General features: G+C 42.1%; 1 protein-coding gene and 1 long non-coding RNA gene across 10 annotated transcripts in view; one reads left to right on the top strand and one right to left on the bottom strand.

The window, feature by feature from the left end:
• Positions 1-1,576: 1,576 nt before the first annotated feature.
• Positions 1,577-9,060, bottom strand: LOC128834880 (uncharacterized). Its single transcript, XR_008444513.1, has 2 exons — positions 8,740-9,060; positions 1,577-6,863 (listed from the first exon to the last, which is right to left on the bottom strand). It is a non-coding gene; the product is annotated as an uncharacterized LOC128834880 (long non-coding RNA).
• A 3,887-nt stretch (positions 9,061-12,947) lies between these two features.
• The window catches only part of ATG5 (autophagy related 5), a 144,532-nt gene continuing 134,102 nt past the window's right edge, over positions 12,948-23,377 (top strand). The window contains exons 1-3 of one of the 9 annotated variants that reach the window (XM_054022586.1): positions 12,948-12,980; positions 17,961-18,082; positions 21,027-21,154. In XM_054022586.1, coding sequence (XP_053878561.1) covers positions 17,975-18,082; positions 21,027-21,154 — 236 coding nt within the window. In that variant the 5' untranslated portion in view covers positions 12,948-12,980; positions 17,961-17,974. The other 8 variants (XM_054022582.1, XM_054022587.1, XM_054022584.1 and 5 more) reach the window with 8 other exon arrangements.

Consider the following 23,377-nt stretch of genomic DNA (forward strand, 5'->3'; position numbering starts at 1 on the left):
CAATAATCCAAGGATGAAGTAGGTTCCTTATTTGTCATTCCCAGATCCTTATTCAAAAGCCCTTTTTAAAAAAACCAAAACAAGGTTAACTTTAGACATTTCATCAAAATAATAAGGAACTGGGCTCTGACTGGTAAGTGCCCTCCTCTGCCAGAGTAGCAGCAGCAGCCAGGGGCTCCAGCAGCCGCTACCGCCCCGGGCCCTTTAAACTGCAGCTGGAACCCCTGGCTGCCGCTGCTACCCCAGGGCTATTTAAAGGGCCCGACCCTCTCCTGCCTCTACTGCCCCAGGCCCTTTAAATAGCTGCTGGAGCTGCAGTGAGGCTCCAGCAGCTATTTAAAGGTCCAGGGCAGTAGAGGCAGCGGAAGCCCCGGCCCTTTAAATGAGCCCTGCTGCTGGTACCTCAGGGCTCCAGCAGTGGGGCTCTGGTGGCAATTTACATTGTACTGGCTTACTTTCACCTCTGCTTAAGTCATCCCTGTGACCACTCTACTGATCAGAAGTAGTTGGAATATAGGTTGCTCCCCAACCTGAGACTTTATTCCTGAGCAATACACTGACCTGCCACATCCCAACCCTACTTCCATTTTGCAAAAGCTCTTTGAATAATGAATTGGATTTAACTAGCTGTAAGTGACAATGCTTCTTGGGTAGGGCTGGCTGGAAAACAAGCATTGCATTTAATGGGGGGTTGGGGAAATCAAGGTTTCAGCATTTGGTTTAATTCTGCATTGGGAGGAAACAGATGTTTCAACATTTTTCACCAAATGACTTGAACTTGTTTCACACATCCCATGCAAGTGCCATAACCATCAGGCTATTGGATCACTCTCTCTTGTTGGAACTGTTCCACTTTGGAAAAATAGTTACCTGTTCATTGTCCAGAAGCAGACACTGACTCCATAGCAAATAGTTAGGACATGAACCTGTATATCCCACGTCCTAGGTTCAAGTTCCTGCTCTAAACCTGGGTTTACTGGTTTCTGGGGTCTCTTTAAACTCCATTTTGGACTTGAGAAACCTTCCTGTTAAAACTAATTTGTTTCTATAAAGTTTTGATTTCAACCAGCTCTAGGAGCAGCCTAAACTGCTATGTTCCTGTGACTGTTAAACTGTTCTGAAATAGCTGGGACACCCCACTCCCTGACTGAAGGCTTTATTCTTGTGCCACATGCTGACATAGCTCACACACCCATTTTCCATTTTGTAAATGGCACTTGAGTAAGGAACTAGATATTGACTGGCTGTACATGACAAAATGCTTTCCATGTACATAATCCCAATTGGCACAACCCTGCAACCATTATGAAGAGACAAGGATATGCCACTTCCAGAGCCCGAACTTTACTGGGCAATCCTGCAAAATATTGAACTCCCTTTTCTATTTTGCATTTTCTTTGTTAGTAAACTTAATATACATGTAAAAACCCATTAAACAATATAATCAATTTGTAACAAATCCAGCTACAATTATACCATGGAGATTATATGGACACTTAGAAATTAAGAAGCAGTGATACTCAGACCTCAGTGGTTCAGGAACCAAATTAGCAATCAACATACAAAAGAGCCAGAGTAGTGTGAATTCACGGTTTCATTTGTTATAGTAATATATATTCATATTTAAACAGTATGACAGGGAATATATAAAAATTCTCACAGCAAAATGATCAAGTTATTTTATAAACTACAAGTGATAAATAACATAGCTAAAGCATTCTGATTGGCTAATAATTAAAATCAGTGTTTTAACATGTGCTGCAAAGAGTCACAGGAGACACAAAGAGCTGCTTGTGAGCCTCAGTCTGAGTATCACTGGTCTATAGCAACCCTGGTTTGTTCTTGGACAAATTAAGACCAGGAAAAATGGCTACATTTATCAAAATTTGTTACAAATATAAAGAGATATAGTAGGATTAGTGTTGTCTCCTTTGCTCATTACAACACAAACATGAGAACAGGGGCACAGTTACCAAATATCATTTTTATTAACTACATAACATTCTAAGACCTAGTTTAATGTATATTGTTGCTCTGACAGCTTCTAAAACACAGTGATTGCGCTGGAGGGCTCTCAAACTATTTAGGATTACTACCTTATTCCAATAGACTACAATTAGTTGAACCAGTCTTTAGTGTTACGACATTTGTACAGTAGCGATGTGGTTTGGTGTACTATCCTTTTCAAGGAATTTGGAGAACTCTTCATATGTAGCTGGAATACCTTCACTTCCTTATTAATTGAAAAATTCCATCACAGAAATGCCAACCCTTAGTTTGACCAAGTTTGTGGAAACATACAAAATGATTCCCAGAGTTGTATGTTATCGAACAACTTTGTACCTTTAATAAACACTTACATTTATGAAAATAAAGTTGATAACCTCTTAAATTATTCAATTTGACATTTTAAATATCAGGGAATAAAATGATTTTAACTGACAATTTAAATTAAATGGATATTTCTTTTTACAAAACAAAGCCTACGTTAAGGCATAGATTTACTATAATCTATCAAAATTTAAATTAAATGAAAAAATACGTTCAGCTTAACATTTGCTGCAGACTTTCTTCAAAACTTCACAGCACTGAACTGCTGGAAGTCACTAAGCACCTGTGATAGTCTGAATTCCTAAACCAGCTTTTGAGAGCCTTAGTCTCTTCTGGAGGTGCAGCAAACTAGTTTAAACTAGTTCGGTTCATTGACTTTTTCATTCAAAGTTATGACACCAGTTTGGAGTTGAGAAATCAGAAAAGCTTCATCTTCCAATCCATGAATAAAAACTATTTGTGAAGATGAAATCTACTTGTTCTAAAGTCTTGAAGGACATGGTGACCAAAAACTGTAACTTTCCCCCTCCTTTACATATTCAGCACATTTAAGGTAATTTTATTCAACTAAAGAAAATTAAATGATGGTTTTTGGACATTGCTAATGGAATTCCAGTTTCCATCCAAGTGGAGCTTGACATAAATCGTAAGTAAAAACTCGAACAATCTAAATGCAACATTCACCATTTTCTAATAAGAGTAAAAATTAAGAGTCTGAATAAGTGTACATTAAGCTTTATAATTGCTTTAATGTGCAAAGAGTATCCCTTGATTAGCAAAAAGTACGAACTTAATTGTAAAGGTTATATTTAATTGCAAATCAACATACTTGAATGTCTAATCATTAAATGTGAATCAGCCTTGCTTTAGGAAAATAAATCGCACAAATGCAAAACAAGACTAAAATCAGTTATGTAAGGTTTCCTACTCGCAGATTTATATTATAATTAAAGTCAGTGAATTAAATCAATTCACTCTGGTAAATATTAATGCTATATTCAAGTTATGTGGAAGAGAGCTTCAGAGAAGGCAGATGAAGGGTTTTTCCGGAGATAAGTGACACTTCATTCTTGGAAGTCGGTGATCGATATTTGAAGCAAAAAAATGCAATTCAGTGCTTTGCTGTAACAACCAAAAATGCATCTGTTTTCAATGTACTTGTTGTCATGTACAGAAAAACCTTCTAGAAATAGTTGAGGATAAAGTCTGACAATTTCTGTATCAGACTTAATTGCAAGTGTAATGAATAATGAAATACCTATTACTCAATTGATATACACCGTTGCATCTTGTTCACAATGAAATTGTAGAATAAAGTTGCTGTTTCTTATGAAAAAAATTAATTAAGCAATTGTTGCTGCTGATCACTGACACCCTACATTTTAAGTCCTAATAATTAGTGGTCTAAGGCCCTGTTTTGCACAGAAGGGAGTTCCTGCATGATTTGATGCTGTCTCTTATCCTGTAATCCTGACAACCAAATATCCACATGCAGATGGAAACTGTGGTATAGATGTGCATGCAGAGGGACAGTAAAAGATTTTCATAGATTTAAGACCAGAAGGAATCACTGGATCATCTAGCCTGTATGTCATGATAGGCCACAGAATTGCATCCAGTTATTCCTGTATTGAGTCCAATAACTAGTGTCTGACTATAGTATATCTTCCAGACAGGGGCATGCACAAGTGGGCGCAAACAGGGGCATAGGCTCCCCCTTCCTCCCCCCCCCCCCCCCCAATAATCACCAGGGGACAATCCTTCCGGCCCTGGGGCCCAGCAAGGGGCATAACAAGTCGTGGCAGAAGAGTGAACTTCTCCAGCCCCTGGGCTGCGGCAGGAAGTGTGCTCTCCCTGCCACAGCCCTGGGGAGAGGAGCTCTCTTGCTCTCCCTGCTACAGTCCCAGGGTGTCTCTTGCTCTCCCTGCAGCAGCCTTGAGGGAGAGGAGCTCCGCTTTCCCTGCCACCACCCAGCAACAAGAGGAGTTCTGCGCCCCTCACCAAAGCCCTGGAGCTGGAGGAGTTTGCCCCTCTTTCCCCCACCAGAGTTCTGTATCCCCCACTGGTGCTCCTCCAAAAGTGGTACAATTAAAATTCCTATGCATGCCCTTTCTTCCAGAAAAGCATATACTCTTGGTGTGAAATAGAGAATCTACCACTTCCCTAGGTAATTTGTTCCAATGGTTAATCATTCTCAATGTTAATTTGTGCCTAATTTGAATTTATCTGGCTTCAGCTTCCAGCCAATGGTTCTTGTTATGTCTTTGTTTACAGTATTGGGTTCAAGGGCCCTTTAGTACCCAGTATTGCCACATGAAGGTACTTGCACACTAATCAGACACCTCTCAATCTTTTTAGTAAACTAACTAGACTGAACTTTTTAGGTCTCTCCCTCCAACACATTTTCTCCAGCTGTAGAATCATTTTTGTGGCTCTTTTCCCAGAGTGGATTTGATTTAAAAATCAAATCCATTTAAATCACTAGTCAGGAAGACTCTATTTAATCCTAGATTTACATAAAAGTGCATTCTTGGTGGCTGTACATATTCTTCACAATTCAGATTTAGGTTTCATTTTTAGCAGGTACACATACTTTTTAAAGTGATTTATTTTGAAAACTTTTCAGATAAGTTTTACAGCTATATCAGGAAAATGAATGGTTGAAATAGTTCACCTCCCAATGACTTCATAAATATCTATCATTAATATTTGGAGGATTTTCTTGCCATGCTGTATAGGAGGAGAACATCACCAGACATTTAAATTGTTTTATTTAACTAAAAACATTATGTATTCTGGATTTTTTTCTTCAACAGCAAATGAAGTTTTAACAAAACAAGCATATGAATTTAAACATTCAAGTTGTTTAACAAAAGCTAACCTTATTTTAAAGTTAACTAAAATAGTTGACTTTTGTTTAAACAAAAGTCAACTATTTTAATCAGGTCAACATGAGAAACTTAAAATATTGGTTTCTGCAGCTAACTCAAGCGGCTTCACCTTCATTTTTCAGTTTGTTCATAATCTGAACAAGAAAAAACAAGCTTTTCTGCTTTTTCAGAGCCCAAACAATTTCTCAATTTGGAATGAATTAGTCCAAAAGAAAAAATATTCTTTCTACACTGGCAGAAGCTACTGCTGTTAAAAGTGAGATCACTTCAACAGTCTGAATCCAAGCGCTTAAGTGACGTCCACCAGTTCACTGGTGTGACTTTCTTTTAAAATATCATCAGCAAACATATTTCTTGAATGGTTCACCTTTAGCTCTGAAGTTTTATAGTTGGCATTATGGAGGGATGACTACTGGATGTCCATGTCATAGCCAACTCTTCTTCAGCAGTTAAGGTTTGACTCTCGTACCGAGTATTGAGAATCATTGCAAGAAAATGAGCTAGAGAGAGTGCTTGTCCCATTCATTTTTTTTATGCTTGTAATTTAACTCTGTCATTGCATATTTCTTTAAGATCTCACTCAGTTCCTTCCAAATTTCAACAGCATCAGCAATAAAACAGCCATTTCCCTGCATTTTGTTCAAGACTATAGAAATAAGCTTCAGGGTAGTTAGCATGTGTTAAACGTTTCTCTTAAGCCCAATGTTGAAAACTTTGGCTGTGACTGCCATCTATTTTGTTCACAAACTCATCAGATAAAGCCAGTTCTTGATATAGTGCTCAAAACAGTCCACTACTGCGTTCCAGTGCACATCTCGTGGGAGAGTTGCTTGGTTCCTCCCACTTTTTTCAGAGCAGCTGCTGCAAAGTGTATTTTTCAATTTTGACAACATTGCCTTTATTTCTAGAACACTGAAGTCTTTGGCTAGGAGGTGCATCAAATGAGCACTGCAACCGTATGTTATTAGCTTGGGACTCTTCACTCTTGTCTAAATAATTTCTTCACATCTTGGATACATTTGCAGCATTGTCTGACCAAGCTGCATACTAGACATTTGATTTCCCCCCCACCCCAATTTTATAGCTTTTACTACTGCTTCTTGTAAGTATTCTGCTACATGTGCATTTCCTGATGTCTTCCTTACAGAAACAATTGATACATTCCCTTCTTCTGTTGTCACACAAGCACATACAACAGAATCTTTGAATGTTGCTGTGCCCATCAAGACTCAGGTTAACAATTTCATCCCCTAGACCTTTTGCACACTGCTCAATTTCTTTCATACACTTTATCCAGCAGTTTGCCTGTGACATCTGCTCTGTTGGGTGGACTGTATCCTGGTATTAATGACTGAATCATGTTAATGAAGCATGGGTTCTCAATCATACAGAAAGGAGAGTTTGTTGCATAAAGAAACTGGGCAATTTTTTCATCAATTACCTCTTTGTAATCTGCTGGTTCTTATCACAAACTTATCTATGGTTGTTTCTGGATGATTGAGTTTTTTCTTTTTGCTATAGGTGATATACATGATGTGACTGAAACACTCTCATTGGCAGATACCTCTGAAACTACAGAAAGTGATGGTGATCTCTAAGGTGGATAGTCTTCAGAATCCTGTATGTTGAGGATGGATTCTCCTAAACAAAATAAGTCAATGCAGTTACTAAATGAGCAATATGGTAATAATTATTATTCACTGACACTCAGTTCTACAATTTCACCTTTAAAGTAGTAGAAAGATCTGCCTATTTCAGCTATTTATTTATTTTTTTATAACAATTGCATCTAAAATGCTAGTACCATAGAGTAACAACTATATATATATATATATATAAATTTTTTTTTGCTCAAAAATGAGAATTCAAGAATAGTCCAGAAGGAAGACAGGCAGTCCTTAAGAAAAAAGTATGAAATAAAAAAGTTTAACAACATGAAGGTCCTGCATGTTCAGATATATTCCTTTCATCATCTTCAACAAAGCTTCCTACGGAGAAGGAACACTTCTCATGATGTTTCATTCGGGCAACCAGGCCTTGCATTTCTTTGTTGCACTGTTTGCATTCTGCATGCATACCTGTCTTACCCCCAGGTAAAGGAACTTCATTAAAATATTCCCAAACTGGGTTTCTTTTACAGCCTACTGCCATTATAGGTTTTCCCTTCTGGTGAGAGAATATGGTAGATCTCAAATCAATGAAAGCTACACTCAGAAAGACCTCAAGACTTCTAGAATATGCTGCGCAGTTTCACTTTTGTTTCTACTGCCTGTCTCTTCCTTCTCACACTTATCTCCAGACTTCTTCTATTTGTCCAGAACTAGTCAGCCCCCCAACAATCTTCTATTCATTGAACTTTTTGAAACTTTGCACTTTTAGAGAGAGGTAAGGGATTGACTGTGTACACAAACTTGCAGAGGGACAATAGGGTTGAGGTCTGTTATTTCTCACCTCTATACATTTAAAAACATTTTTGCTGTTAACAAGCATAGTATCTCTGGAGACACATGCACAGTTTGAGATCTATAAACTAAGTATCTCTGATGGTATCTTCTGGACTTAGCACTGAGTCTCAGTGGGTAGATAGAAAGATTAACCTAAATCTATACAGAAGCCCCTGAAACCCTGTAAAACTGGGTCCCTAATCCATGAATTATTGGAACTCATTTACAAAACTTTTCTTAAACATTACATGAATATATTGTCTCATACTATAGAATTAATTTATAATCCTTATTCCATGATGAGATATCATTGAGCTATAAAGTATGTTAATTAAAACGATCTTTAGATAGATTTGAGGAAAAAACCTGAATTAAAAAAATCGTTTTTTAAATAATCGATTTTTAGCCACTGTCTTTTCTGCACCCTCTCCAATTTTTCAACATCCTTTTAAAATTCAGACTATATGCAATGCATTATACTAGTATCAGTCTGACCAATGCCATTTACATAAGTAAAAATCACCTCCCTAATTCTACTCCCCTAGCTATACATCCAAGGATTGGAATAGCCCTTTCTGCCACATCATCAAACTGGGACCTCATGTTGAGTTGCTTGTCCACAGTGATCCCTAAACCCTTTCCAGTCACTGCTTTCCAGAGTAAAATCCCCCATTCTGTAGGTATGGCCTGCATTCCTTACCTAGATGTATCACTTTGCATTTGGCTGTATTAAAACATTTTTTAATGGGTTCAGATTACCAAACCATCCAGATTATTCTGCATAACTACCCTGTTGTCATCATTTACCATTCCACCAAGCTTTTGTCATCCACAAATTTTATTAGCAATGATTTTATATTTACTTCAAGATTACTGATGAAAATGTTGAATAGCTTTCCTGAAGAACCCCACTAGAAACATCCCCATTCAATTATGAATCCCCCTACTTTGAGATATCAGTTAGTCAGTTCTTTCAGTTTAATATATGCTGTTATATTGTATTATAGTGCTAGCTTGTAAAATCGGAATGTTACGGTAATAAGTCAAATCTCACAAATCTACATATTAGTTACCTTTATCATTCTGTAACAAGTTGCAGTCAGTGCCTCCTGCTGGTTGCTCCAGGAATTAGCTCTGTCCAGCTATGGAGTGCCCTCTGCAGGTGGTGTCTCACCCGTTGTCTGCTCTGCTGTGTGTCTGGGACCCGCATTGCTCCCTGGTTTGCGGCATCCTCTTCTGGACACAGTCCTCCAGCTGTGCCCCACTCGGTTCTTGCCCCTTCTGGGGGTATCCAGAGTCCTCAGTCTTCACCTGCTCTCGTGGCCCACTGCAGCACCAAAGTCTAGCCCCTTGCCTCAGGGGAAAGCCACAGTCTGTATTGGGCCACATTCCTCCACAGCCGGGTGCAGTGTAAGGGAGGAGGTGGTGGGACCCAAGCCTGCCCACTACCCTGGGTCCTAGCCCAGGGACCCTCTGGCAATAGCCATGTCCTGCCTTCCTTCTCTCCCCTCTATTGCTCACACCCCCTGGGCCACTTTCCTTTGGCCCTTTCTTTCAGGGGTCTCACCCCAGCAGGTATCAGGCTGGAGCTTTTCCTCTGTTCCCCTGAGCCTGCCCAGCACTGCTCTATCTAAGCTCCTTCACGGAGCCATGAGCACGGGCGTGTACTTGGCGCAGTTTACCCCTATCCCAGACACCTGCCCCTCTTGCGGCATAAGGGAAACCCTGGCGCATGTTTACCTAGAGTGCGCCAGGCTGCAGCCCCTATTCCGGCTCCTCAAGGATATTTTGTTATGATTTTGGTTGCACTTTTCCAGCCTGAGTTAATGTCCATGAAACACTCACGGTGATCCACAAGCACCTGGAGAACCATTGAGAAATATCCTTTGCAATTAATGTACTCGGTGGCTAGGTGGTCTGGTGTCAATTGGAATGCGCATGCTATCTATTCCCCCTCTGCAGTTAGGGAAGCCCATTTGTGCAAAGCCATCCACAATGTCACGCACGTTGCCCAGTCACGGTTTTTCGGCGTAGGATGCGATTAATGGCCTTGCACACTTCTATCAATATGACTCCAACGGTCAACTTTCCCGCTCCAAACTGGTTAGCGACTGATCGATAGCAGTCTGGAGTAGCCAGCTTCCACAGTGCAATCGCCACATGCTTCTCTAGCGACAGGGCAGCTCTCATTCTTGTGTCCTTGCGCCAGAGCGAGCTCATCACACAGTCCCATGAATGTGGCTTTCCTCATGCGAAAGTTCTGCAGCCACTGCTCATCATCCCAGATATGCATCACAATGTGATCCCACCACTCAGTGCTTGTTTCCTGAGCCCAAAAGCGGCGTTCCACTGTGGTCAGCACCTCCATGAATGCCACAAGCAATCTCATGTCGTACCTAGTACGTGTGGCGAGATCAACGTTGCATTCCTCTTGCCTTTGTAGTTTAAGGAATAACTCCACTGCCACTTGTGACGTGTTGGTCAGAGCGAGCAGCATACTGGTCAGCAGTTCAGGATTCATTCCTGCAGCCCGAAGATGCAGGGCGCACAGTACACAAACTGTTGAAAGATGGCGCCAAATGCGGACGGAAGCAGTGATTGCTGGGATGCAAAGCAATGCATCATGGGGCATTGGGACAAGACCCAGGATGCCCCGTGACCCCCACTCCCACCTTCCCACAAGTCTTAGTGGCAAAAGAGAAAGAAGTGCTCTGTGGGATAGCTGCCCAGAATGCATTGCTCCAAATACCACTGCAAGTGCCACAAGTGTATACATGCTATTGTGCAGGCAGCTGTCAGTGTGAACACACAACAATGGTTTTCCTTCTGTGCTCTCTGAGCGGTGCTGTAACTGCCAGTGCTGTAACTTTGCCAGTGTAGATGTGCCCTCAGTGCTTGCCTATACTTAGAGTGGTGCAGCTGCGCTGCCGTAGTGCTTAGTGAAGATGCTATCTACACAGATGGGGGGAGGGATAGCTCAGTGGTTTGAGCACTGGCCTGCTAAACCCAGGTTTGTGAGTTCAATCCTTTGAGGGGGCCACTTGGGGATCTGGGGCAAAATCAGTACTTGGTCCTGCTAGTGAAGGCAGGGGGCTGGACTCAATGACCTTTCAAGGTCCCATCCAGTTCTAGGAGATGGGATATCTCCATTAATTATTATTACTATTATAGCTTCCCCTGTCAGTGTAGGTACTTCATCTACTGAAAGGCAGAAGCTATATTAATGGGAGAATTCCTCCCATCTACACAGAGATGTCTACACCAGGGGTTAGGTCAGTATAGCTATGTCACTCAGAGAATTTTCCACACCCCTGAGCAACATAGTTATACTGACATAAGTTGTCAACGCAGACCAAGCCTCAGTTGAACCTGCACTACAGCATCTAGCTTTTTAGCATTTTTGGAAAAGTTCATCTCCTCCAAACAGCACATGTAGCTCTTACCACTTTTAGAGCTTCAAACCACAGAAGAAAGATAACCAAGTCTTGCTTGCAATGTTGTTGTAGTTGTGTTGGTCCCAGAATACTAGACACACAACATGGGTGAGATAATATCTTTTATTGGACCAACTTCTATTGGTGAGAGAGACAAGCTTTTGAGCTACACAGAGGAGCTCTGTATAAGCTGGAAGGCTTTGCACTTTCACCAGCAGAAGTGATAAATGATATTACCTCACCCACCTTGTCTCTCTCCCATCCAATTCTTGCCACAGTCAGATGAGTCAAGTTATTACCCCCATTTTACAGACACAGATTTTATGCCCCTTTTCCAAGCCACACAGAAAGTGGAGGTTTCAGAGTAGCAGCTGTATTAGTCTGTATCCGCAAAAAGAACAGGAGTACTTGTGGCACCTTAGAGACTAACAAATTTATTTGAGCATAAGCTTTGGTGGGTTTCTTAGCTGTGGGTCAAGTGTAGGTAGTCTCTTGGTCTATCCAAGGCTGTGATCAAGTGTCTTGATGTTTTCGGTCTTTTGGCCTCGAGATGAAAACCTTGTCTTTGTTTCTGGGACCTTGAAGTGAAAAAATTCTCTAAGTTATATATGTTCCATTCTATGTATCCAATGAAGTGGGCTGTAGCCCATGAAACCTTATGCTTAAATAAATTTGTTAGTCTCTCAGGGCAGATCTTCACTACGGGTGTGTGTGTGTTGATTTAAGATACGCAAATTCAGCTACGCGAATAGCGTAGCTGAATTCGACCTATTGGAACCGACTTACCCCGCTGTGAGGACGGCGGCAAAATCGACCTCCGCAGCTCCCCGTCGATGGCGCTTACTCCCACCTCCGCTGGTGGAGTAAGAGCGTCGATTCGGGGATCGACTGTCGCGTCCCGACGAGACGTGATAATTTGATCCCCGAGAGATCGATTTCTACCCGCCGATACAGGCGGGTAGTGCAGACCTAGCCTAAGGTGCCACCAAGTACTCCTGTTCTTTTTGAGAATGTGGAAGGTAGCCTAGGCTTAGCCCGCAGGAGCTCCAACTACGAACGCTGCGGTGCTCATTCCCGCAGAGCAGCGAGATCACAGAGATGGCGTCATATGGGACAATAAACTGGAACCCCCCTATTTTTTCAAGTGACCAGTGACTCGGGGGGCTGCAGGGATACGCACACAGCACGACACCAACAGAGCCTGGAGATCCAGCCTAGGGCACTCAGTACCTGCTGGAAACCGGCTCCCTGCGAGGGGCCTCGAGCTGTTGCTTGACTATGGTGCCATCACAGCCGGTGTAACGTCTAAAACGGGCAGCAGCTACCGACGGGAGTGATGTGTGGGTTTTTTAGCCGCCGTCCCACATTTTGCTACCTCTCGCCTCTCCCATCATCTGGCCGCCCCATGACGGCGCCACCAACAGCCCGACACCTCAGGTCGCTGTGACTCGGAGCTGGGGGGCTGCTGGGGATTTGTTGCCCATCTGCACCCCCAATGACGGGGGACAGGTCCGGCAGCGGAACGGATCAACGAGTCCCTAGGCCGGACTCGCCACTGCGCGCGCACCTCCCTCGGCTTAGCTGAGCCCAGCCTGGTCAGCCCCAGCGCCGGGCAGAGCCTCGCTCCCAGCCCGTCTCTGCCCCACCCCCACAGAAACGAGCGGCAAACCCCCTCCCGCGAGCGTTTTCGTGACGTCATTCATCCGCGCCGCCGCCATTCGCCTTTGCTGCTAGTTCCGGAGTCGCTGACAGTAGGAGGGTTTCCCTCGAGGGCGGAAAGCTTCGCTCACGTGCCAGGCGGACTGCGCGCGGATTGGCGGAGGGCACCTCAGCCGGTGTCACGCATGCGCGTGTCTGGGGTGCGCGCGGAAGAGGTTCCGGTAATAGCTTCCTTTCCCCCTTTCCTCCCCTGGGAGGTGCGGCCCCTCGTGGGTGTGAGTGACTGGGGATGGGGCACGTCGAGCCGATGCGTGGGGTGTGGGCGGGATGAAGATGAGACTGGAGGTGACTCGGGCATGGCGGCAGTGAGCTAGTTGGGACTGGGGTGAGACGAGGGGAGTGAGTCGGAGGGGGGAGGGACTAACGGGCAACGAGGGGGCGGGGGAGGAGTGAGTGAGGGAAGGGGCAATGGGGGAGGCTGTGGGGAGTGACCCCTCATGCTGGGTTTCTGCTTAATGGCACCATCTGTCTCTTAAGGATTCCTGAGCAAATTAGCTCTGTTTATAGATGAATAGATGTTTTTTCTCCCTGCCAGCTCCCTGAGCTTTTTCCTAGGGTCTGGAAGGCCCCCGGGTTTTCTGTGGTTAATCAAGAATGGCAGAGATTCTGCAGTCATTCAGGAGGCCTCGGTGGGCCAGAGAGCAATCCAGCCCATCATGCTGTGTTGACTGGACATGACTAATATAGTAATTGTAATAAACCTTCTTTTTGTCAGCCAAATAAACATGAGTGTCTCCAAATATGCATGGAGAACAGCTGGAGTAAGAAGGCAGTATTTTAACATACTGACTTATTTGCTACTATCTGGTTTTCTTTGGCTAGTTTTTTGTTCTGATCATAGTTATGGGCCCATCACTGGGTATGTCTACATTGCATATCTGAGCAAACTTTAGCCCATCTAGCTCAGGTACTGGAGTAGTGAAGCTGCAGCAGCACAGGCTTCAGCATGGGATAGCTACCTGAGTAATTACCCAGAGTTCTGGATGGGCTTATCCAGCCTGCACTGAAGCCCAACCTGCTGTGACTTCACTTCCAGTACCCAAGCTAGGTAGGTTAAAGCTAGATCACCTGTTTCTACAGGAGCTATAGTCACACCCTGTGATGCAGTGTAGACATGCTCACTGTGTCCTGATGATTCACCTGGGACTTCAATGCAGACAAGACTTCATAGGAAGACTGTGAAAATGTTTTTCAGCATTATTAGTACCAGTTCAGCTCAACCATTAAGCAATCTTAGGAGACCTAATGTAGCTGGGCCATGAGTGCTGCTGTTTTAAGCACCATGTTCGGTCTGGTTTGAGCAGGGTCGGATTAAATGTTGCTTAAAATGCAAGTAACCTGCCCACGCTAGGGCTTTGCATGTTGCTGACGCTGGTTGAGATGAATGGTGGCATGTTTTGGGAAAGTTCTTGAATGTAGACACATCTGTTCATGTGCTTGGGTGGGGATAAGGTAGTTTGTTAGATCTGTCTGCATTCCCCAGCCCTCCCCATTTTCCATTCTCCCCTTGCTGTGCTGTTTTGTCATGCAGTTACTGGTAATTCTGAAGATGCTATTCTGTAATCAGCCAGTCTTTAGTCAGAGTCATTGTTAAAGATTAATTAACTTCATTTTAAAATGAACATAGACTTGTTAAAATCAGCTACTTTGGCTTTTAAAACACACCTGTTCTTACAAGTATTGCAGTTCTAACTCTAATTTATGAAGAATGCATTTTTAAAAATATAGGGCATAGAGGACTGGTCTGTACTTGAAACACTACAGTGGCACAGCTGCAGTGCTTCAGTGTAGACCAGGGGTGGGCAAACTACAACTTGGGGGCCCTATCTGGCCTTTCAGATATTTTAATCTGGCCCTCAAACTCCTGCCGGGGAGCGGGATTGAGGGTTTGCCCTGCTCTGAGTGTGCTGTGGCTCCTGGAAGCAGCTGCATGTCCCCAGTCCAGCTCCTAGGCATAGGGATAGCCATGGGGCTCCGCATGCTGCTCCCGCCCCAAGTGCCACCCCCGCGGCTCCCATTAACCAGGAATCCCAGAGCCCGCACCCCCAGCTGGAGACCTCCCCCCTCTCCTCCCCCCCCTCCCCCCGCAACCTCTACCCCAGCCTGGAGCCTCCTCTCTCACCCTGAACTCTTCATTTCTGTCCCCACCCAAGAGCCCGCACCCCCAGTAGGAGCCCTCCCTCCCTCCCACACCCCAACCCACTGCCTCAGCCCGGAGCTCCCTCCCACACTCCAACCCCCAATTTCGTGAGCATTCATGGCCTGTCATACAATTTCCATACCAAGATGTGGTCCTCGGGCCAAAAAGTTTGCCCACCCCTGGTGTAGACACTGCATATGGTGACAGGAGGGGTTCTCCCATCGACATAGGTAATTCACCTCCCAGAGGCAGGAGCTAGGATAGTGGAAGAATTCTTCTGTCGACCTAGTACTGTCTACACCGAGGAGCAACATAGCTGGGTCAACGTAATTTTTTACTGTAGACCAGGCCTAAGCCTTGCTACTAGGCAGAGTGCTGCAGAATGATTTAGGTCCTCTTTGGGTATGACTATGCTGCAATTAAAAACCTGTGGCTGGCCCATGCCAGCTGATTCAGGCTCAGGCTGTGGGGCTGTTTAATTGCAGTATAGATTTCTGGGCTTGGGCTGCAGCCCAGGCTCTGGGACCCTCTCACCTCGCAGGGTCCTAGAGCCCATGCTCCACCCCAAGCCTGGAAGTCTGCACTGCAATTAAACAGCCTCGCAGCCTGAGTCCCATGAGCCTGAGTCAGCTGGCAGAGGCCAAATGCAGGTGTCTAGTTGCAGTGTAGACAAACCCTTTGAGAATACAAGTGCTCCCACCTCTGTGTATGAACCAGGATAATTTAGAAGGTGCATGCCTGCCCATCATCAGTTTGCAAACAGCTAGAAGACGATAAGGTGATAAATAACAGTCAGCATGGATTTATCAAGAATAAATTGTGTCAAACCAACCTAGTAGCTTTCTTTGACACGGTAACAAGCCTTGTGGATGTGGGGAAGCAGTGGATGTGGTATATCTTGACTTTAGTAAGGCTTTCAAACTGTCTTGCATGATCTTGTCTTAAATCAACTAGGGAAATACAGCCTAGATGGCACTACTATAAAGTGGGTGCATAACTGGTTGGAAAAGTGTTGCAGAGAGTAGTTATCAAGTGATTCACAGTCAAGCTGGAAGGTCATATTGAGTGGGGTTCTGCAGGATCAGTTCTGGGTCCAGTTCTGTTCAATATCTTCATCAGCGATTTAGACAATGGCATAGAGAGTACACTTACTAAGTTTGTGGACAATACCAAGCTTGGAGGGGTTGCAAGTGCTTTGGAGGATAGGATTAAAATTCAAAATGATCTGGACAAACTGGAGAAATGGTCTGAAGTCAATAGGATGAAATTCAATAAGGACAAATGCAAAATACTCCACTTCATAGAATCATAGACTTTAAGGTCAGAAGGGACCATTATGATCATTTAGTCTGACCTCCTGCACAACGCAGGCTACAGAATCTCACCCACCCACTCCTGTATCAAACCTGTGTCTGAGCCATTGAAGTCCTCAAATCATGGTTTAAAGACTTCAAGGTGCAGAGAATCTTCCAGCAAGTAACCCGTGCCCCACGCTGCAGTGGAAGGCGAAAAACCCCCAGGGCCTCTGCCAATCTGCCCTGGAGGAAAATTCCTTCCCAACCCCAAATATGGCAGTGAGCTAAACCCTGAACATGTGGGCAAGACTCACCAGCCAGACACCCAGGAAAGAATTCTCTGTGGTAACTCGGATCCCACCCCATCTAACATCCCATCACAAGCCATTGGGCATATTTACCGCTAGTAGTCAAAGACCAATCTCATTATACCATCCCCTCCATAAGTTTATCAAGCTTAGTCTTGAAGCCAGATATGTCTTTTCCCCCCCTACTCCCCTTGGAAGGCTGTTCCAGAACTTCACTCCTCTGATGGTTAGAAACCTTCATCTAATTTCAAGTCTAATCTTCCTGATGGCCAGTTTATATCCATTTGTTCTTGTGTCCACATTGGTACTGAGCTTAAATAATTCCTCTCCCTCTGATTTATTCCTATTTATTCCTCTGATATATTTGTAGAGAGCAATCAATTGCACACGTACAAAATGGGAAATCACTGCCTATGAAGGAGCACTGTGGAAAGGGATCTGGGGGTCGTAATGGATCACAAGCTAAATATGAGTCAGCAAGTGTAAGAATGTTGCAAAAAAAGGGAACATCATTCTGGAGTGTTGTAAGCAAGGCAGGAGAAGTACTGTAATTCTTCTGCTCTACTCTGTGCTGATTAGGTCTCAGCTGGAGTATTGTGTCCAGTTCTGGATGCCACATTTCAGGAAAGATGTGGACAAATTGGAGAAAATCCAGAGAAGAGCAAAAAAAAAAAAAAAAAATGATTTAAGGTCTAGAAAACATGACCTATGAGGAAAGATTGAATAAATTGGGTTTGTTTAGTTTGGAGAAGAGAAGACTGAGAGGGGATATGATAACGTTTTCAAGTATGTAAAAGGTTGTTGTGTGTGTGTGTGTGGGGGGGGGATTATTCTCCTTAGCCTGTAAGGATAGGAGAAGAAGCAATGGGTTTAAATTGCTGCAAGAGCGGTTTAGGTTGGACATTAGGAAAAACTTCTGTCAGTGTGGTTAAGCACTGGAATAAATTGCATAGGGAGGTTGTGGAATCTCCATCATTGGAGATTAAGAGCAGGTTAGACGAACACCTGTCAGGGATGGTCTAGATAATACTTAGTCCTGCTATGTGTGCAGGGGACTGGATCAGATGAGCTGGAGGCCCCTTCCAGATCATCACTATCCTACATGTCTGACAGCTAAGCAACTTGTTAACTTTTGTATATTTTGTTCTTTAATGTTCTGCTATTTAATTCATGTTATCTGTAAACCCTTTCAGCCAACTGTTTCTTTGTAGCAATTAATAAATTCGGTAACTGGATAAATAGAACTCTGTCCTTAATACCTCGTGTCATAGGAACATAGTAAAGGGAGTATTGTAAAATTTTGTATCTTTTATTTGAAAAAGCTGATCTTGCTTTTTGTCTTTTGGGGGTGTGGCATAGTTCTGGTTGAAGAAATAATTTAGTCTACATGTGCTTCAGTACCCATTGGAAGAATGACAGATGACAAAGATGTGCTTCGAGATGTGTGGTTTGGACGAATACCAACCTGCTTCACGCTGTATCAGGATGAGATAACTGAAAGGGAAGCTGAACCTTATTATGTAAGTACAATGAAGATAGGCAGGGATAGTCCAATCACATCTGGGTTTTTTTCAGGCTCTTTGGTTTTGATGCTTCTGGAGGGAATGTTTTTTGTGTGTGTGTGTTTTTTTAAATGCAAGCAAGAGTGGGTGTTCTAGTATAAATGTTGACTAGGTGGCTGCTGGTGTTCTTATCAGTATTCCACCTAGACTTGATCCAAGGAGAGTTAGATGACATAGTGAGTTTAAAAAAGAAAGGGGTGTCTGGCTTGTGCTAAAGCTCTCACCATTATTACCATTCATGAAACTGTAATAATGAGAGTGCTTTAAAAGGTGTAGGCAGGGCTTTTCACTTGAACCTCAAATTAACTGTGTTGCATTCCTGGGTATGGTGACATCCAGTGTGTGCAATGAATGCCTTTAAATGTATGTGAATAAGGTTGCTGGTTTCATTGGAAAATAATGGATGTGTCCTAAGAAGTGTTACCCTATTAGGAGTAGACAGAACATATTTATGAGCTCTGGTCAAGTGTAGGTAGTCTCTTGGTCTGTCCAAGGCTGTGATCAAGTGTCTTGATGTTTTTGGTCTCGAGACGAAAATCTTGTCTTTGTTTCTGGGACCTTGAAGTGAAAAAATTTATTTAGACTAAGGGCTAGTCTACACTACTGCAGTACATCGGTGCACCTGAGCCTCTGTGGCGCGTCTGGTGAAGATGCACTATGCCAACGGGAGAGCGCTCTTCTGTCGGCATAATTACTTCACCTCAACAAGAGGCGGAAACTATATCAGCAGGAGAATGTTTCCTTTCCAACTGGTGTGGACAGTGCTTAGGTTGGTGTAACTCGCGTAGTTCGGGGGGCGGGGGTGACTTTTTCACACCCCTAAGCGATGTAAGTTATATTGACTTATGTGATAGTGTAGACAAGCCCTTAGTATGTAAACAGTAATAGTTTTGTTCTAACTTTACTGAATTTCTGTAAAAAGATGCTCAGGAAGTAGACTTGGGATTGGAACAGGGGGATGGAAAGAAGAAAAAGAAAGGTGAAGAATTTAGTTATTGTAGTTGTGGACTTGAGAATGCATTCTGTCATATTCTGAGTACTTAATATTCATAGATTTAAGGCCTGTGTACTTAAGGGAAAGTATCCCCCTCCAACTGTCAGAGCTCACTATATCTGGTAGTAGTTTTAGGCGTTTATCTTTTTTACATAGTTTAATGAGAGAAGCTTCTATTGTCACGTAATGTGCTTTTTTTTCTATTTCAGTTTTGTTTAGTTACTTTTGTTGTCCAAGGCAAGCATATATATTTTTATATTCCAGAAGTTTCTCTAGCAGTTTTGCCCAACCCCAACAGCCCTTATAGGAGGCCTTATGTAACAATTCTTCTGACTTCCTTCAGATGGAAGAGTGTAATAAATACAGTCTAGACTGACGGACTAAAGGCTAGAAAGTAGTTAAATATATCTTTTAAATGTTTTTATATGTTTTTCATCACAGCTATTCTCTCTGTATTGTAGTGTCAGTATTTGAAGAAAGGAAAATATTGGGCTAAAACTTTTTTTGTACTGTTCTTTGGATTATCTGCGTGTACATGACCTGATAAAATATCTAAATTTTTAGACTAAATGTGGACAGCTGTAGGAGAGATGAGAAACATGACAGAATGAACTAGCGATATCTTTATGCACCTTATAAAGCTGATTTAATATACTTTGTATTCACTGGAATGAATAATTTTAAGTCTAGGGCTAGGAAAATGGTAAAATTAGGATCTCTAGTCTCTTGCTAAGTAGGGAAAAGTGATGATCTTCCATAGAGCAGGGGGACACACGACAGGGCTCAGGATGGGATGAGCTTTCTGGCAGCAGCTGCTGTCTCAGCTTGCTGATCTATTTAAAAAGGCAGTGTACTTAGAGTGGGGTTAGCATACTTAAAGGGGCAATGCACACATCTCTCTCACACTCACGGTGTGTGTCTCTGTCTCTGTCTCTGCCTGCCATGCTGTCTCCCTCCCCTCCATTTGTGCCGCCTTGTAGAGTGTGAGGCTACATTAACAACAATCAGTTAACTCTTGAGGGCTCAGACGAGTTCTAGTTCATTATTTAGCAGTAAGGAATTCCCTGGGAAGTATCCCACCCTCTGACTCCACCACCTCAACCAAGCTTCATAATCATCATCGCTGTGTATCAGTATTAAATTGTTTGTTTAAATTTATTCTCTGTGTGTGTGTGTGTATGTGTGTATATATATATATTATATATATATATAGTCTTTTGTCTGGCAAAAAAAATTTCCCTGGAACCTAACCCCCCCTACACCCTCATTTACATTAATTCTTATGGGGAAATTGGATTCACTTAACATAGTATCGCTTAAAGTCGCATTTTTCAGGAACATAACTACAACGTTAAGTGAGGAGCTACTGTATTACAAATTTTTAAAATATCAAATGTATATCTGATCAAAATTCTTAGCACAAGTGAATCTTTATTTTTAAGCAGTTCTTTATAGAAATGTATCTATCCTGTTTGATGATACGGCATACTCTATTTTTATACCTGTTATAAAGAAAAGGGTCCAGTTGTGAGAAATATAACTGGACCTGACCATTGAGTAATTTCTGCCTTTTTGTAAATTGCTTCTGTCTCCCTCCAGGTGCATTGAGTGAGGCAAGAAAAAAACCAATTTACAGACTATGTTTTGTGTTAAAATATTTTCAGTGCTGGAAACAGTTGCATTCAAAACTTGTTTTAAAATAAGTATTTGATAGCATTAACTTATTGGCATTTAAGAAGCAAATTACTATTACTGTCTAAAAGTATGGCATGTTTTAAAAAACAAAAGCTAAAAAAAACAACTGCATATTTTGTTTTCTTGAAAAACAGTACCTATATGTGGCTTTATATTAGATTTCTAAAACTTCAAAAAATAAATGACACCTGCTTGTACAAACTTTCCTTTCAGTTGCTTTTACCTAGAATAAGCTACTTGACGCTGGTAACGGACAAAGTGAAAAAACACTTTCAGAAGGTTATGAGACAAGAGGATGTTACTGAGATATGGTTTGAATATGAAGGCACACCACTGAAATGGTGAGTTGATTTAACGTTGGATCATTAAACTTTTAGTATTATACATGCAAAACTACTGTATAAAAAGATTAATCGAGTTAAGCACGCTGTCAGTATTTGCATCATAAACTAATCACACCTTACTGTAAAGACTGGAGTTTCAGTACAATGGCATCTTCTCGGAGAGACCCATCACAATATTACCATTTACAAAAATTTTGAATTAGTTTTGGGATGAGTGATATTTAAACTCTGTCTTTCTGTAGAACACTTAAATGCTTACTGTGACAGCCCTGATGCTTTGGAAGCATGGAATATTCAAGGACTGTTATATTGAGCTATGACATGCTATGGATACGTGGAATATTCAGACTATTGTGTCAACTTTATAAATGTTATATGCATCTTTATAAACTGGCTAGTAATTGTATTCCTGGCTAAATGGGGGAGCTAAAAGTTTGTGTTGTTTGGCAACTGTTTCATGAACGTAGTTGTTTCCTTTCTACTTTCTGCTGTAGACTGTGAACTGTAAAAAGTAACATTGCTAATCAATAATCTTTCATGGAATAATACTTCCTTATTTCTGGAGGAGAACTGTTTTTAAAGCAGGTGATTTGAAAGCTATGGTGTGTGCTACCTCAATACAAATAACATTAGTTCTTAGTCATGCATTGAACAAGGCAAACTGATTTTAACATGTTTCTAGATGCATTTCTATATGTTGTAGATGGGAAGAAAAATATTGATATTAGCCACTTGGGTTTCTGTGAAAACTAAATGTCATCTAGTGGACTCTGCTTTGCACTGCTGACTTGCAGGTGTTGTCTTGTGACTCTCACGCTAATGAAATCCTGTGAAAGGTGTTGCTTGAAATTGTTGGTAGGGCTGTCGATTAATCACAGTTAACTCATGCGATTAATTTTTTAATTGCAATTAATTTTTGAGTTAATCGCTTTTAACCGCCCTGTTAAACAATAGAATACCAATTGAAATATATTAAATATTTTTGCATGTTTTTCTACATTTTCACGTATATTGATTTCAATTACAACACAATACAAAGTGTGCAGTGCTCACTTGTATTATTTTTTATTACAAATATTTGTATTTTTCAATTCACCTCATACAAGTACTGTAGTGCAGTCTCTTTATCATGAAAGTTCAATTTACAAATGTAGATTTTTGTTTTGTTTGTTACATAACTGCACTCAAAACCAAAACAATGTAGAACTTTTAGAGCCTACAAGTCCACTCAGTCCTAATTCTTGTTCAGCCAATCACTAAGACCAATAAGTTTGTTTACATTTAGGGGAAATAATGCTGCACGGTTCTTAATTACAATGTCAACTGAAAGTGAGAACAGGTGTTTGCATGGCACTTTTGTAGCCGGTGTTGCAAGGTATTTATGTGCCAGATATGCTAAACATGCATAAGCCCCTTCATGCTTCGGCCACCATGCCTCCATGCTGATGACGTCGTTAAAAAAATGTGTTAATTAAATTTGTGATTGAACTCCTTAGGGGAGAATATTATTTCTCCAGCTCTGTGTTTTACCCAGTTTCTGCCATATATTTTATGTTATAGCAGTCTCGCATGATGACCCAGTACATGTGTTGTTCGTTTTAAGAACACTTTCACTGCAGATTTGACAAACACAAAGAAGGTATCAATGTAAGATTTCTAAAGATAGCTACAGCACTCGACCCAAGTTTTAAGAATCTGAAGTGCCTTCCAAAATCTGAGAGGGACGAGGTATGGAACATGATTTCAGAAGTCTCAAAAAGCAACACTTCGGTGCGGAAACTACAGAATCCGAACCACCAAAAAAGAAAATCAGCCTTCTGCTGGTAGCATCTGACTTAGATGATGAAAATGAACATGCCTCGGTCCTCACTGTTTTGGATCGTTATCAAGCAGAACCCTTCATCAGCAAGTCCTCTGGAATGGTGGTTGAAACATGAAGGCACATATGAATCTTTAGCGCATCTGACATGTAAATATCTTGCAACACCAGATACAACAGTGCCATGCGAACGCCTGTTCTCACTTTCAAGTGACATGGTAAACAAGAAGCGGGCAGCATTATCTCCTGCAAATGAAAACAAACTTGTTTGTCTGAGTGATTGGCTGAACAAGAAGTAGGACCAAGTGAACTTATAGGCTTTAAAGTTTTACATTGTTTTGGTTCTGAGTGCAGTTATTTTTTTGTACATAATTCTACATTTGTAAATTCAACTTTCATGA

This window comes from Malaclemys terrapin, chromosome 3 (assembly GCF_027887155.1).
Source record: "Malaclemys terrapin pileata isolate rMalTer1 chromosome 3, rMalTer1.hap1, whole genome shotgun sequence".
Lineage (NCBI taxonomy): Eukaryota > Metazoa > Chordata > Testudines > Emydidae > Malaclemys > Malaclemys terrapin.